Source organism: Scyliorhinus canicula, chromosome 1, assembly GCF_902713615.1.
Source record: "Scyliorhinus canicula chromosome 1, sScyCan1.1, whole genome shotgun sequence".
Taxonomy (NCBI): Eukaryota; Metazoa; Chordata; class Chondrichthyes; order Carcharhiniformes; family Scyliorhinidae; genus Scyliorhinus; species Scyliorhinus canicula.
Genome location: NC_052146.1, coordinates 133,797,222 through 133,810,540, shown reverse-complemented (window position 1 = coordinate 133,810,540; position 13,319 = coordinate 133,797,222). Strand labels below are relative to the sequence as shown.

At 43.9% G+C, this 13,319-nt stretch overlaps 1 protein-coding gene across 3 annotated transcripts in view; it reads left to right on the top strand.

The window, feature by feature from the left end:
* LOC119967646 (hydroxymethylglutaryl-CoA lyase, mitochondrial-like) overlaps positions 1–6,394 on the top strand; it is a 36,568-nt gene extending 30,174 nt beyond the window's left edge. For all 3 annotated transcript variants that reach the window (XM_038800462.1, XM_038800447.1, XM_038800455.1), the window contains exons 6-9: positions 525–588; positions 854–1,042; positions 4,141–4,266; positions 6,088–6,394. In XM_038800462.1, coding sequence (XP_038656390.1) covers positions 525–588; positions 854–1,042; positions 4,141–4,266; positions 6,088–6,189 — 481 coding nt within the window. In that variant the 3' untranslated portion in view covers positions 6,190–6,394. The remainder of the gene's footprint in view (positions 1–524; positions 589–853; positions 1,043–4,140; positions 4,267–6,087) is intronic.
* The last annotated feature ends 6,925 nt before the right edge of the window (positions 6,395–13,319 follow it).

The following is a 13,319-nucleotide window of genomic DNA, read 5'->3' as shown; positions in this document are numbered from 1 at the left end:
AAGGGAAACTGCACTTAGCAGTGCTGTCGTAAAGCTTGGAATAACGGGAGTGCAAAGCAATGTTGGAGGGACTGGAAAATATTTATTTTATATATATATACACATTTCTTTGCACTTGCTGTTTTCTGCCATAGGGAGACATGAGTAGTCTTCCAAATAATACACAATCATACCAGCCCAATTAGGTAAAGGAACTAGCAGAGCTTCAACACAACTTGATATGTACGGTGAGATAAACTGTTACTGATTATCAGGTTGGATCTGATGATTGGGCATACCCAGGTAAGGTGGAACAAATACTGCTCCTAAATAAAGCAGAAATCTGGTTTCAGTTAACAAATTGAAACATGCAACCATGGTCTGACCAATTACAGATTGTGATTCTGTTTCGGGCTTCATTATTAACTTATCCATACTGATTAGTTCTAGTTAGAGGAGGCCTCTATAGAGACCATCAATTTTTCACAACTTTGTTCATAGACTGAGAATCCATTAAATTAACTTAATCTCTTGTATTCTTTCAGATATGTGTCCTGTGTACTTGGCTGCCCTTATGAAGGGAATGTTTCCCCTATTAAAGTTGCAGAGGCAAGTATGGTGGGAGTGGGGGAAGAGGAAGGACACAAATAGAAATTTTCTTTTTAGCAATCACTACTAATAAAATGGATACTAAGATATGAAATGTACCTATTTTAAGTATAAAAGCAGATGTTGTCATATTCACCTAATTTATTGATGTTCTACACTAAACATTGTACATCACTAAATAATAAGATGCATTACAGAATCAACAGAACTGATTAAAACCTGTAGTCAACCTTGCAGCTGACTTGTACATCTTCTTGTTTTGCAGGTAGCCAAGAAACTCTATTCCATGGGTTGTTATGAGATATCCCTGGGGGATACCATTGGTATAGGAACACCAGGCAGCATGCGGGAAATGCTGACAGCAGTAATCAAGGAGGTTCCAGTCAGTGCATTAGCTGTACACTGTCATGATACATATGGCCAGGCTCTTGTCAACATCTTTGCAGCATTACAGGCTAGTAATTTTTTTTAAACTAAGACTTTTGTGGGTTTTGTTTTAAATTAGGAAGACTGGGGCGGCACAGTGGAGCAGTGGTTAGCACTGCTGCCTCACGGTGCCGAGGACCCGGGTTCGATCCCGGTCCTAGGTTGCTGTCTGTGTGGAGTTTGCACATTCTCCACATGTCTGCATGGGTCTCATCCCACAACCCAAAGATGTGAAGGGTAGGTGGATTGGCCATTCTAAATTGCCCCTTAATTGGAAAAAAATTAAAATAAAATAATTTTTTAAAAAATAGATAAATAAATTGGGAAGCCTGAGTTCTAGTAAAAGTGTTTTGATGAACTGAGTATCAACAAATTACAAGTGATTGATTTCCCAGTTGTAATACTGACTTGAATTTGTACAGTTTGAGCTACAATGCAGCTTGTCTGCTGTAACTACTGCGCACAGTTACACATCCGCAGGCATACTCTAATTCAACTAAATATCTATTCAACTAAATTCAAATTACAATAATTTGAGATTTGCTTCCAGATAACAGTAGGTCTGAGGCTGGGAAGTCTGGGCTGTCGTAGGTCTGCCCACCATCTACAAAGCACAAGTCAGGAGTATGATGGACTATTCTCCACTTGCCTGGATGAATGAAGCTCCAACAACACTCAAAGCTCAACACCATCCAGGACCAAGCAGCCCGTTTGATTGGTGCCCCAATCGTAGACTCCCTACAGTGCAGAAGGAGGCCACTTGACCCTTCAAATTAGCAATCTACCCCCCCCCCCCCCCCCCCCCCCCCCCCCTCATTCCCGTAACCCAACAACCTAAGCTGCACGTCCCTGGACACTAAGGGAAAATTAACATGACCATCCACCTAACCTGCACATCTATGGACTATGGGAGGAAACTGGAGCACCCGGATGAACCCACGTAGACACTGGGAGAACGTACAAACTCCACACAGATAGTGACCCAAGTTGGAATTGAACCAGGGTTCCTGCCGCTGTGAGGCAGCAGTGCTAACCACTATGCCGCCTGTTCTTGTTAAAGCATCAAACTTGGTACCATGTCATGTTCTGTAGACTGATTCATCGCCTTGAATATTAATTCACTCCCTCCGCCACGAATGCACAGTGGGAGCCATGTTACCATATTCAAGATGCATTACAGCAACTCACCAAGGCCCTTTCGATAGTACCTTCCAAGCTCATGACCTCTATCACCATAAAGACAATGGCAGCAATGCACGAGGACACCACAAGACCACTCCAAGCCACATATCACCCTGGTTTGTAGCTATCTTGCCAATCCTTCACTGTTGCTCGGATAAAATCCAGGAGCTTCCTCCCTAATGTCACTGTGGGTGTACCTGCACCATATGAATTACAGCAGTTCAAGAAGATGGCTCAGCACCAAGACCTCAAAGGGCAGTTTGGCAACAAATGCTGGTCTAGCCAGCAATGCCCACATCCTGTTAAGCAATTTAAAATATACCCAGGGAACCCAAAAGGGGGAGGTTACAGAGCTGAAGGGGCTCCCATTCAAAATGGCCCAGAACAGATTCCGTTACCTGGGAATCCGGATAGCCAGAGACTGGACACAGATCCACAAGTGGAACCTGACCAGTCTGGTGGAGGAACTAAGAAAGGACCTTCAACGATGGGGCTCACTCTCACTGGCAGGAAGAGTGGGACGATCAAGATGAATGTACTGCCAAGGTTCCTTTTCCTGTTTAGATCCATCCCGATCTTCATCCCCAAGGCCTTTTTCCCTTTTTCCAAAACATAGACAGGCTAATCATGGCGTTTGTGTTTGGGTGGGTGGGGGGGGGGGGGGGGGGGGGGGGGAGAACCCGAGAATTCTCAAACCGACACTGCAAAGAGGGAAAGTCAGAGGGGGCCTGGCTCTACTGAACCGACAATACTACCACTGGGCAGCAACGGCAGAAAAAGTGAGGGGATGGGTACAAGAACCCGACACAGATTGGGTACAAATGGAGGAGGCATCCTGTAAAGGAACGACCTCTGGGCCCTGGCTACAGCAGCACTCCCATCCTCCTCAACAAGGTACACAACAAGCCCAGTGGTAGCGGCCAAGCTGAGAACGTGGACCCAGTTGAGACAGCACTTTGGGATAACCAAAATGTCCCTTATAGCCCCCATCTGCGGCAATCACAGGTTCCCCCCAGCCATGCTAGATATCACCTTCAAAAGATGGAGGCGGGACGGGGGCACACTGACGGTCGGGGACTTCTACGTAGGGTGCAGACTGGAGACACTGGACGAACTGAGTGGAAACTAGCCAGAGGGCAGGAATTGAGACACCTTCAAATAAAGCACTTCCTCCGCAAAGAGACAGTGGGGTACCCCGGGGCCCCAGAAAGCACACTACTAGAGGACCCGATAGGCACAAGGAGCGAGAAGGGAGGGCTATGTGTGAAAATATACAGACAGCTACTGGACAGAGCTCGAACACCACTGGACGGGACCAGACAAAAATGTGAGGACGAACTGGGGACAGAGGTAGGATGGGGACTCTCGCTGACCTCTCGGGTGGGGTGGGGGTGGGGGAGAAATGATGATGGGGAAACCACGAGAGAAGAAGAAGGGTGCTGAAACCAATGGCCCGGGGGGGGGGAAGAGAAATGTCATAGACCGATCCAGAGGGCAGCAAAATGTACTTACTTAGTCAAATAAATGAAGGACAAAACAAACCTCTCTGTAAAGTAAAGCAAATTAGCGCAGGCAAGAAAAATGTCATGTATATAAGTAACAACTGTTTATAAATGAGAAAAGCCAATAAAAAGATTTTTTTTTTTAAAAAGCAATTTAAAATAAACTGTAGTGCCAAAGGAATCAAAACTCATGGGTTCTGTTCCCCGTGATTGGGTACCTTTTTTAAGCTGGTTTAGTAGATTGTAAGCTGAAATTTTCCTTAAGTGACTACCACAAAAACAGCATGAAAAACTAGGTAACTAGCTTTGCTAATTTCATATTTAATGTTTAGTTGCTCCCATAATCTTTGTTACCCTTAGCTGGTTACACGCCCAAGAGTAATGCAATTTTTAATGTTCAGAAGTGTGCTGCTATACTGGGATTTTCCATTTGTTTTTTCAGATGGGAATCTGTACAGTGGACTCGTCAGTGGCTGGCTTGGGTGGCTGTCCTTATGCTAAAGGCGCATCTGGAAATGTGGCAACTGAGGATGTAGTGTACATGTTGAATGGGCTTGGAATTCACACAGTATGTATGCCTTTTAGGGAAATATTTTGTTCTTGTTTTAACTTTTCAGGTTGTTGTTTAACATGTAATAATAATCTTTGCAGTCTTATAAGCCTACTTGTGGCACTAATAATGAAGTTACTGTGAAAATCCCCTCATTGCCACACTCCGGCACCTGTTCAGATACACTGAGGGAGAATTCAGAATGTCTAATTCACCAACAAGTCCCAAAAGACGTGCTCGTTAGGTGAGTTGGACATTCTGAATTCTCCCTCAATGTACCCGAACAGGTGTCGGAGTGTGGCGACTAGGGGATTCTCACAGTAACTTCATTGCAGTGTTAATGTAAGCCTACTTGTGACACTAATAAAGATTATTATTATGTAAATGCTGTCAAACAATCTCAGATTTGATGCAGTGAAGTTCAATTCTTCCCCTCCTGGAGCAGCAAACTGGTGGAAAGATCCTTCCAATTGCGTCCTTTACAAGCTTTTTGCCACCAATTAGGTTCTTCTGCTGATTACTTGCACCTGCAGTGTCATTTATTGTCTGCATTGTTGAATGGGATCTGTTGTCTATTTTCTCTAATGCTCCCACCATCTATCATGCCTGTCGAACTGCAACACGGCGGCACAGTGGTTAGCACTGCTGCCTCACAGCGCCGAGATCCCAAATTTGGGTCAGTGCCCGTGTGGAGTTTGCACATTCTCCCCGTGTCTGCGTGGGTTTCTCCCCCACCACCCAAATGGTGTACAGGTTAGGTGGATTGGCCACACTAAATTGCCCTTTAGTTGGACAAAATTAATTGGGTATTCTAAATTTATATTTTAAAAATATCCCTGTCGTAACATTCAGGTCCTGAAATTTAAAAAATGAACTTTTGTTGACTCCGGGACATACAACTGACACCCAGCTGTTAATCAGAGGGGATGGCTTGAAGCTTGATGGAGGGAAGTATCAAATAAGCACAACTGAAACAAGTGTGGAAATTTCTGACTCTGACATTCAGGAGTAATCTGAATTCTGAACAGAATTTACTCCTGCTGGTTTACACATGATACATCGTGAATCAGCTGATAAAAGGAAGCAATAAATAAATTAATAAACTAATTAGGTGGGATTTAATCAGCTGGGGTAACAGTGGAAGGCAAAGACAACTATTGACCAAACCAAATTATTTTAAGATTGGGCATTACTGAGTGAGGAAAATTAGATTGATAGGCTAGCAGCTGTCAACCCTTCTGCAGGTACATGGGTGCATCAATTAGCTGGGACAAGACCGAAGGTTAAATTTCAGTTTTCGCGCTCCTCAATTTTATGTAACTACACACAGCCTGAGTTGTGTGTGTGTGTGTTTTTTTTAAAGTTCAAATTCTTATTTTCTATTTCAGTGCTAAACTTCAGTATTTTTTGTTCTAAGTGCTATGTAAAAAGCAGACCATTAATTTCCTGTTTTTGAACAACGTATGGTGCCACAGCAATCAAAGTTGCCTTAATTGAGTTCAAATGGCCAGAATACCTTTCAAATGATTCTAATAAAACAGAACCTTGGGATACAGAGCATTAGTAATTTGGGAAGTGACGTGGTAAGTACATTTGAAAGAAGTAGGATAAACTTTGTCTTTAGAGTTCCCAAATCTCTCCCATCACTTTGGTTATTTTTGTGTTATTTCTGGGAATGTTGGAGATCGATTTATTGTTTTGATTAATTAACAGTTTCCATTTTCATTGTATTGTGCAACCACCGTGATGGTAGAAAGAAAAGAAAATGGACTGTGGTCTTTGTCATCATGTAATTCCCAATATGCATTAATAAAACATTTTTATTCTGTTATTTTCTAGGGAGTCGACCTGGCAAAGTTACTGGAGGCTGGTGCATATATCTGCAAAGCCCTAAAGAGGAAAACCAGCTCCAAGGTCGCTCAGGCATCTTGCAAATTGTAATAATCAGTAAACTATTATATTCAGATTCATGGAAAAATAAATGAGTATTGTAAAAATTTTCCAGCCTACAACTTCCACCTTCCCCAGCATTTAAAAGGCATTATTGACAGTTTATCTTATTTTGCTCTTCTGATTTTAAGTTTGAATTACATTCAGATGCGGGTGCATAATACAAAAAAAAATTGCACATGCTGGAAATCTGAAATAAAATGAAAAACATCAGCAGGTTGGAAGCATCTGTGGGGAGAGAAATAAAGTTGGCCTGTCAGGTCAGATGATGTTAATTAATTCCATTAATTAGCAGAGCAAAAAGGATTTTCCGGATTACCCTTGTTACGATCTTTGAAAAGGGGTTGAATGATAGAAAGTACCAAAATGGAGAACGTTTTCTCTTAAGGTTGCTTTCCTATTCCACCCAAACAAAAACAAAGTGAAATGTTTTGTTAGGGGGCAGAAATAGATGTAAATCTGGTCCTGTTGCCTCATTGTAATTTTGGTGTATAATACTGGGCTGATTCTGAATTATTTGTTCCATTTCAAGAAAATAACTCTAGCTGCAGGCGTTATCTATCTGTTGTAGGTGTTTTCTTTCGGAAATGCCCCTCAAAGTTAGGTAGTGCTTTTCTTTCCACATTGCAAGTCTCACTGCGTCAATTCATCTCCCACAGGGCTTCCACAAAGGTGGCTCCTGAGCTAATATTTTATATCAACCTGTTAAATTATTAGAAAGTCTTCACAGTATATGATGGATATAAGACCCTAAAAGTTTAGGTATGTCAATAATAATAATCTTTATTCTTGTCATAAGTAGGCTGCAATGAAGTTACTGTGAAAATCCCCTAGTCGCCACATTCCGGCGCCTGTTTGGGTACACAGAGTGAGAATTCAGAATGTCCAGTTCACCTAACAGCATGTCTTTCGGGTCTTGGAGGAAACTGAAGCACCCGGAGGAAACCCACGCAGACACGGGGAGAACGTGCAGACTCCGCACAGGCAGTGTCCCAAGCCTAGAATTGAACCTGGGACCCAGGTGCTGTGAAGCAACAGTGCTACCGTGCCGCCCAATGTTTAGGAGAGACAGTGACGTTGTCGTAATGTCACTGGACTAGTTATCCAAAGACCCCGGGATATTGCTCAGGGGACATGGGTTAAAATCCCAGTGTGGCAACTGGCGGAATTTAAATTCAATTAACTAAATCTGGAGTTGAAAGCTAATCTCCGTCACTGTGACCACAAAACTATGGTCACTTGTTGTAAAAACCCATCTGATTCTCTAATGTCCATTAGGAAAGAAGTCTGCCATCCTTACCTGGTCTGACCTATATGTGACTCCAGATATATAGTTGACTATTTTTAAATTTAAAGTACCGAATTCATTTTCTTTCCAATTAAGGTGCAATTTAGCATGGCCAATTCACCTGCCCGGCACATCTTTGGGTTGTGGGGGGTGAGACCCACAAAGACACGGAAGGAATGTGCAAACTCCACACTGACAGTGACCCGGGGCCAGGATTGAATCCGGGTCCTTGCCGCTGTGAGGAAGCAGTGCTAACCACTGCACCACCGTGCCGCCCATCTATAGTTGACTCTTAACTGGCCTCTGAAATGGCTTAATAAACCAGTCAATTATAGGACAGAAAGAATATGATCGAGTACAGTTTCCATGAAATTTTACTTTATCTTGATCCAAACATAACATTTTCAACAAAGTATTTTAAGAGTTATCTCTCATAGTATAATTAGAAATGAATGTGAGAACTAAAGAATAAAAAAATCTATGCAAATGTATTTAGTTTCAAATGAACATTAGTGAATTTACTATGTACAATAATCAAAATATGGAAAATATGAATTATTTTTAAATGTATTAATATAATTCTGATGCAAAGCTGTCAAATATTCTGCTATGACTTGTACAGAATCTACTTTTCTGTAGCCTGAAGTGGAAACTAAACTCAATATCACACATTATATGATTCGGTCACAGGAACCTGCTGTCTTATGATACCTATTGGGACAAGAAAAAACTAGGCAAAATGTTAACACATTTTGAAATTTCAATAGACCATTTTACAGTTTTTAAAAAGTGCCTCATAGCTGCTGTATCACTTTCTTGTTCTGTTCAAAGCCATGTTGGTGGTTACTCTCTGCCTTAAAATGGTAAATCATAATTATTCCAACATTTTCTGTGATATTCAGTTATTACAGCCATTTGTTGTAGATAAAATATTTGATTTTACACCTATTACATTTATGCATTCTAATTATTATGCAATGCAGATTATGGTAGTATAATGTTATGTTACTGCGCTCGTAAAGCAGAGTCTGGGATTAATAATCTAGAGAATGTAAATTCAAATCTCACCATCCAGTTTCTGAATTTTGAATTCAATTAAGATCATTTTCCTCAAGAAATAGAGCAATCATCAGTTATTTTAAATGATCATGAAGCCATCATGTTGTCTTTTTTTTTAAAAAACTAATGTCCGTAAGGAAAGGAAACCTGCCATTCTTATCTACTCTGACAGCTGTATGCCTGCAGTCCTACATCAACTCTTGCCTGACTTCTGTAGTGGTATGGCAAGCCACTCAGCTATATCAAACCCTTATAACACGAAGAAAGACTTCCATTTATGTAGTTCTTGCATGACCACAGGATCACCCACAGCCAGTAAAGCACTTTTTAAGTGTAGTCCTGATTTCAAGAACCACTACCTTCTCATGGCAGTTTGGGGTGATTAATAATTAATGGCCTTGCCAAGGACCACCCGAAACCTGAGAATTAACCGGGGGGGGGGGGGGGGGGGGGGGGTGGGGGGGGCAGCGGGCGATGGTATTGCTTGACATTTAAAAAAACTGAAAACTGAAGAATAGCAATTTATAACTTTATCTTGAACCACGAGTTTTAGGTCCTTTTCCCAGCATTTTTTTAATTTTTTTATTCTAGTATATTTTGTAACTTGCAAATCTTTTAAAGTTGATTATTTCATGAAAATTAAGTGCAATTAATATGAGCCCTCACCCAGGAAAAACATTTATTTGGAATAAATTGGCGAAAACATTTAAATTTCTTATTTTATGGAGTATATTTTAGATTTGAATACAGTAAGCTGTAAATAACTTGCCTAAGCTGTACGTGTTTTTTTTTAAACTTGCATTGCACAAGAGCCACAGAGCAGTTGTTTTGAATGTTCAGTTTCAATTGCAGTTGTCTATCACTGCAACAAGAGAACAATTTTGATGTCTGAATTAATAAAGGACATGAATTTAAATGTGTACTTTGTGCTTTGGTTTTGATAGTGATTTACATTTTCTAACTGGAAGCCTGTGTCCAGTGGGGTCCCGTGGGGATCGGTGTTGGGCTCTTCTAGTTTGTGGTTTATTTAATATTTTGGACATGAATTTGATAAGTACGTTCGCGACGAGAGTGGGGTGGTAAATAGTGATGAGGATAGCCGGTGACTACAGATATAGACGGGAACATAGCTCCGTTTTCTGCACTGAGGAGCTCTGCTCGCCGTAACTCCATAGCGTCCCGATCTCTCGAGCCACCGACGCAACCTCCGACCACACCCCCAAGTCTCCAACACACTATGGGAGGGATCTCTTTCTCTCCCTTCCCCCCCCGGCCCCTGGGCATCCCTGGGCTGATCGCCATCACACAAAATGCCAGCCTGGCACCTTGGCAGTGTTCCCTTCTCTGATAGTGTCACTGAAAAACATTCACTCTTCTCAAAATTTAACATGTACCCAGACAACGCACCAAACCGCTTCAGCGCCATCATGCTCCCCATTGTGAGTCCAAGATATACTGTAACAAGCCATCAGCATGCAGGGACACCATGTGCTCCATTCCCCCTCCCCCCCCCCCCCCCCCATCTCACACTATCGCCTGCCATTCCCTAAATTCCTCAATGCGATGGCCAACGGCTGAATCGCCAATGCAAATAAGAAGGGACATAGGCACCCTGCCTCGTTCCCCTGTGCAACTGGAAATACTTCAAACTCATAATATTCATACAAACACAAGCCGTAGGTTCCCTGTATAACAGTCTCCCCACGACACAAACCTGGGCCCAATCCCAAACTGCTCCAACACCGCAAACACACAGTTCCACTCTACCCTGTTGAAGGCCTTTTCTGCATTTAGTGCCACAACGACCGCCTGCACCCTCCCCTTCGGCGGGGACAACCACATTTACAGGTGACGCACATTAGAGGACAACCACCTCATCTTCACAAACCCCGTTTGATCCTCACCAACAATGCTCGTGAGACTCTGCTCCAATCTGAGCGCCAGCACCTTCACCGGGAATTTAGCGTCTACATTCAATAAAGAGATTGGCCGATATGACCAGGTCCTTATCCTTCTTCAGAAGAAGCAAGATGGATGCCTGCATCATTGTCTTCGGGAGTGAACCCTCGAACCATTGAGTCTTCAAATTCCTCCACTATCAGTGATATCAACTGGTCGGCAAACGTTTTATAAAATTCCACTGGGAACCCATCTGGCCCGGACGCCTTGCCCATCTGCATGTTTCCAGTTGCCTTCCGAACCTCCTACACCCCCAGTAGCCCTTCTAACCCTTCCCAATCTTCCTCCTACAATGTGGGATGCTCCAACCCTGCCAAAATCTCCCCATGTCTGACTCGTCCTCTGGCAGTTCTGACCTATACAAAACTATCACAGAATGCCTTAAATACCCTATTCACCTCTGGTGCAGCCAACAGCCTCCCATATCCCGCATCTGAACAATCTCTCGGGAAGCCACTTGCTGCTTCAACTGGTTAACTAACAAACGGCTAGCCTTGTCCCCATATTCGTACATTGATCCGCTAGTCCTCCACAGCTGATGCACCGTCTTATCCGTAGTCACCAGATTAAACTGCATCTGCAGTTTCTTCCTACTAGCTAATAGTTCAGGGATGGGGTCCTCTGCATAAAGATGGCACAGTAGCACAGTGGTTAGCACGGTTGCTTCTCAGCGCCAGGGTCCCAGGTTCGATTCCAGCCTTGGGTCACTGACTGTGCGGAGTCTGTACGTTCTCCCTGTGTGCATGGGTTTCCTCTGGGTGCTCTGGTTTCCTCCACAAGTCACGAAAGATATGCTGTTAGGTGAATTGGACATTCTGAATTCTCCCTCAGTATACCCGAACAGGCGCCAGGATGTGGCGACTAGGGGATTTTCACAGTAACTTCATTGCAGTGTTAATGTAAGCCTACTTGTGACAATAAAGATTATTATTATTTAACATCCACCTCCAAAGTTTTATCCACCAGCCATTAGCAGTCCTTCCTAGCCAACCCATCAGCCTGCACCTTAGAGGCAATTGTCTTTCCTTGCACCACAGCCTACAACACCTCCCATGGAGAGACCTCCCCAGTTTTATTAAACCTTACATACTCATCAATCACCCTCGCCACCCTCACACAAAACCCCAGATCTGCTAACAGCCCTACATTTAAACTCCAGGCCGGCCATTGAGCTGCCCCCTCTCCAGCACAACATCTACCTGATGCGGGGCATGATCTGAACTGACAATAGCAGAATATTCCACTCCCCGAACGTCTGGCATCAGAGGCCTCCCCATAATAAAGAAATCAATGTGCGAATAAACCTTATGCACTGGCGAGAAACAGGAGAACTCTTTGCCCCCCCCCCCGGGGTGCAAAAAACATCATGGATTTACCCCCCGCCCCCGCCCCCCTCTCTCTCGTAAATATGTATAGAATTTACAGTGCAGAAGGAGGCCATTTGGCCCATCAAGTCTGCACCGGCCCTTGAAAAGAGCACCCCACTTAAGCCCACAGCTCTATCTCCGTAACCGAGTAACCCCGTCCACCTTTTTGGACACTAAGGGCAATTTTAGCATAGCCAATCCACCTAACCTGCACATCTTTGGACTGTGGGAGGAAACCCAGCAGACACAGGGGGAATGTGCAGATTCCGCACAGATGCCGCCAACACCGACACAAGCCCAATTTGGAACATATACATTAACAAAACTATCCTATCTGCCCTCCAACACCCCTGAGACAATCGCATATCTGCCCCCCTGATCCACCTCCACCTTCTACATCAGAAATCAGACTCTTTTATTAATTAGAATGCACCCCCCCCCCCCCCCCCCCCAAACCAGGCCTAACTATCAAAGTCCAAGTGAAATACCTGCTTACTCAACCCGTACAGAGCCGTACCTGGACCTTCACCGCATGCGAGTCTCCTGCAACAGCACATCAGCCTTCAAGCTCTTCAAATGAGCAATAACCCGTGCCCATTTATCCTACCCAGCCCCCGCACATTCCATGTCACCAACCAAATCTACCCCCCCTCCCCACCTTCTTGGATCAACCATCATCCCTACGGGATTGCTCCCATCCCCCACTGGCACCTAGCTCCACCCATCAGATGGGACAGTGAATGCCCCTCAATCACCGTCAGCATCCTACCCCATCCCCAATCCCAAAAAATCACCAACTACTTCCTCTAGAAACAACTCATATCTCCACCCACTACCATAAGACAAAAGGAATAACAAAACCTCAATAAAACAAAGAAAATACTAAAAACATAGCCCTTTAAAAACAAAGTCCCACTTCCACCATTCTCAGTTCAGTCCTAGTCCCCCTGCCTTCACAAACGCCTCACCGCCTTCACAAACGCCTCACCACCTCCCCGTCTCGAAGATGTGATCCCTAGAGTTGTGCATGACCCTCAACTTTGCCGGCTGGATTACTCCAAAATGCATTCTGCTTTTGTAGAGAGCTGTCTTCGCCCTGTGAAGGCGACCCGCCTTCTTGCCAGCTCCACCATGACATCCTGGTATATCTGAATACCACTGATTTCCCACCTCACCTCACGGTTCTGCTTAACCCATCGCAGCACCTTCTCCTTCAGCTGGTGTCTGTGAAAGAAAACTATCATAGCTCTAGGTGGCTCGTTGGCCCTTGGCTTTGGCCGGAGTGACCGATGTGCCCTTTCCATCTTGACGGGGAAGGCTTCATACCCCTCAGCTTCCCAAACATTGTCAATAAATACTCCATCTACATCGGGCCCTCCACACCCTTAGGCAGCCCCAATATCCGCAAATTCAGCTGCCAGGTCTTGTTTTCCATGTCCTCGACCTTT